General features: G+C 37.1%; 1 protein-coding gene across 1 annotated transcript in view; it reads right to left on the reverse strand.

Annotated features, from left to right (window-relative positions):
• KIF16B (kinesin family member 16B) overlaps window positions 1–3,895 on the reverse strand; it is a 640,246-nt gene that overhangs the window by 503,581 nt on the left and 132,770 nt on the right. Inside the window, exons 7-8 of the mRNA XM_007946387.2 lie at window positions 1,064–1,206; window positions 22–124 (exon numbers count right to left, since the gene is read on the reverse strand). Of these exons, the coding sequence (XP_007944578.2) occupies window positions 22–124; window positions 1,064–1,206 (246 nt within the window). The remainder of the gene's footprint in view (window positions 1–21; window positions 125–1,063; window positions 1,207–3,895) is intronic.

Consider the following 3,895-nt stretch of genomic DNA (forward strand, 5'->3'; position numbering starts at 1 on the left):
GCTTGATAGCCTATGTTTTACACACTAGATTAAAATGTCCAACAGAATTAGAAAATTCTGATAGAAATGTAAACCTCTTAGCCACAGGAATTTTTAACCCAAAAAGGGAAGAAAATCCAGTAAACTATAGTAAATCAAAAGCAAGGGTGTACAAAGGTAGAGTCATAGAGAGCTTAATAGGAATTGTTCTGATTGATACACAGAGAATCTTCCATTTTCTTTGCTCTCTGATCCCCCTAACAAGTAAATGTTGTTTTCTGCAAAGAGGTGACATGTATCTGATGTGTTCAATCATTGACACAGATTAGGAAGCCCTAAGGCCCTAGCGTATATGTTAAGCCCTAAATAGACCCTAAATTTCTGTTCACCTGTCCTACTGTCTCAAACAAAAAACAAACTCACTGCCGTCGAGTCAAGTCAACTCATAGTGACTGCTCCTTGGGTTTCTGAGGTGGTATGTCTACAGAAGTAGTTTACCCAATCTTCCTTCCAAGGAATGGCTGGTGGGTTTGAACCACCAGGCTTCTAGTTAGCAGTCAAATGTCCTCAATAATTTCAACACAAATTCAAGATGCTCTCCTTCTCCTGATTATAATGAATTCCTGTATTAGCACTTATAAATGTTCATGTTCCCTTAATATCTTTCTAATAATCATAATCAACATTGTGGGGTAAGTTCCATGGAGTGATAATATACTGCAACGAGTTATTCACGTTGGCCTCCAGCTGGTCTGACTCTAAATCCATTATTTCCCACAGAGTTTGCAACAATGAAAACTTGTGCTTAATTAAGCACAGAGCACTTTTTTTTCTTTTTTAAATGTCTAGAATGGGGTGGAAGCCTGCTACATATTTCTTAAGAATACAGATCAGAATATTTCAAATTACTGTGACCATAACCATAGAGAAACTTAGCACACAGCACATGTTCAACACGAATGAACAGAAAATGACGGTCAGATTCCTCTCCCTACCTCTGCTTCTGGTTCAACAATGATCAGTGGTCCTCAGCCAAACTTAATCAGCAAGCAGAGGCCTCAGGGATCAGTCAAACTGCTCTTACCTGAGTGAACTTGATGGTGAAGATAGCATGAGACCGGCTGCTGACGTCATTCATCCCAGTCGCTGCTGTCGTCCGATTGATATTTCCTGCATCCATAAGTTCTTCTACGTCACCATAATTTTGGACTAAATGTTTGGATAAATCTGAAGAAAGAGAAAGAAGAGGTGAAGAAACATCCTTAATATACAGTAAATGAAATAAGAAATGCCATGTATGCTGATTTGTTTAAAGATTTTACTTGTTTCTACAATTTATAATGCAGACTTAGGAGGCAGGCTTCCTGGGTTCAAGTCCCAGCTCTGCTGCTTACTAGCTGTAAAACCAAAACCAAAACCAAACTCACTGCCCTCGAGTCATTTCCGACTCCTAGTGACCTGTCCTTGGGTTTCCAAGACAGCATCTTTACGGAAGTAGGTTGCCCAATCTTCCCTCCAAGGAGTAAGTGGTAGGTTTGAACTGCTAGCCTTCTGGTTAGCAGTCAAATGCTTTAGGCACTACACCACCAGAGATGTGTGTTTATATTATTAATGGGCAAGTTACATAGTCTTCCTGTGACTCAATTACCTCATTTGATAATGTGTGTGCCTATTACATAGGGTAGTTAGGATAAATGTTAGCAATCATCATCAAACTCATTAGCATTAGTCACAGTACTTAGAAAGGGAAATGTAAAAGCACTATCTCTTCAAAACCCTAATATCATATGACCTGCATGCAAAACCCAAAAATATTTTTTAAATACTTTAAAAAAATTTTTTTTTGAATATTCATGTAGTTCCCAAGTCAAAGGCTGCAAAAGGTACACTGTGTGAAAGGTCTCCCTCCCACTCCTAGCCCCCACCTAGTTGCCCTTCTGTAGGCAGTGTTATTAGTTTCTCTGTACCCCTCCAAAAATAACCCACACACATACAGAAAAAATTTTACATATATTCATATCTCCATCTTACCCTTTGATACAAATGGTAGATAGCACATTATAAACACTGTTTTACATTCTGCTTTTTTACATGTAAAAAATGCTAGAGAACATTCTTTACCAGTTCTTAAAGTAATTCTTCATTCATTTTTATGGCTCAGAGTACTCAATTGTATGTATGCACCATAACCAATTTAACTAGTTTCCTATTGAGACTATCTGATTGTTTACTTTTTTTTTCCAATTACAAGCAATGGTGCTACAAATGTAATCTTGAACACAGTCTTTTCAAATGTGTGTGAATATTTCTACAGAATAAATTATTAGAGGTAGAACTGCTGGCTCAAAGGACATTTATAATTTTCACAGATATTGTAAAACTGTCCTCCAGAGAGAACAATCATGGGAGAAGGAAGGGGCTGCTTATGCACAGGGAGATAGCTCAGGGTGCATAAGAGTATGAAGGGATGGACACTGGGAGGAGGTAACTATGGGGAGGAAGTGGGAGGGGAGCTGCTGCATTGTAAATTTTGGTCAATGACATGAGACAAAGTATATGTGAACTGCTGTATGAAAAGTGAATTTACTCTGTAAATCTTCACCCAAATCCTAATTAAAAAAAAAAAAACTGTCCTCCAGAGAGGGCAATTTATACCAGTGGCAGCAGAGTACAAGACTGCCTTTTTCCCAACACTCTACCTGTTGTCTTAGTAGGTCTACTTACATTTGCCAGGGATAGGAGACAAATGTTACCTAAAATAATTTTGTCTTGCTTTTTCTTATTAAGAGTAAGGCTGAGTATTCTTTCCTCCATTTAAAAATTATCTGTACTTCCAGTACCAGGAATAATCTATTCACATCTTTTGTCCAATTCTCCACTGGATTACTGGACCTGTCCTTATTGATTTATGGAAGCTCTTCATATATTAGGGAAATTAGTTCTCTGTCTGAAAGTATTTTCCTCATTCTTCCATTTGGCTTTTTACCTTACTTATGGTGTTTCTGCCAAACATGAAGTTTTAAATTTAACCACTGCAAAATCACTATCTTATATTATTTCATCTTTTCTGAATTTTAAGTCAAAATTTTAAAACTCTTCCTTTCTTCATGTTTCTGGAAGAAAATTAACCCATAGATTCTGTTAGTCATTCTTTTAGTTCCTTTTTTTACATTTAAATCTTTGATTCATTTGCTAGTCATCCTAGTAGAAATACTGAGCTATGGTACCACGTAACTTTATTTTCCTCCTGGACAGTTTGAAAAATCTCTATTTCCCCTACTGTTTGAATAGAAACTAAATCCCCATACGTATCTAGGTCACATTCTGGACTTTTACCCTGCTTAATTATTCTGTTTGTTCATACACAGTTCTACAATGTGTTTTAATATATGATAAGACAAAGGAAAAACATGAAACCACATGTTACATTAAAGCTATTAATAATACTAGTTATTCCACACTCCACAAAATAACTACAGAATCACACACCTCACTTTGGGCACAGGAGGGTAAAGTTCAGTTGGCAATTTAATAAAACCTGCTGGTGCACCAGGAAAACACAACTGGGAACAGGAACATGTTTAAACCTATGATCAATTCTCAGTCTTGTCTCCAAGGAGACACACATGAAAGCTGGTATCTACACAAAAGTACATCTACTGTGTGATTCCTGCAGCAGCCATCTCACTCAGCACCCACCCCCACACTCCAGACCAGGCTCTAGAATGCAGGGTGAGGGAGAGGAGTTTCATTATGAGGACAACCTTTAATCTAGCCAGTTTTTAAAGAAAATAATCAGCAAGGACCACTCTTTTTTTTTTCTTTTTTTTTTAAACTTGTTCATTCTCCTGGCATTCCATGATATAGTCAATATTCTTCCCCAACACAATTCAAATTAATCAATTCTTTTTTTTTT

The sequence above is a fragment of the Orycteropus afer genome, unplaced genomic scaffold, assembly GCF_000298275.1.
Source record: "Orycteropus afer afer isolate SDZICR_OR568_19922 unplaced genomic scaffold, OryAfe1.0 scaffold00158, whole genome shotgun sequence".
In the NCBI taxonomy this organism is placed as follows: domain Eukaryota; kingdom Metazoa; phylum Chordata; class Mammalia; order Tubulidentata; family Orycteropodidae; genus Orycteropus; species Orycteropus afer.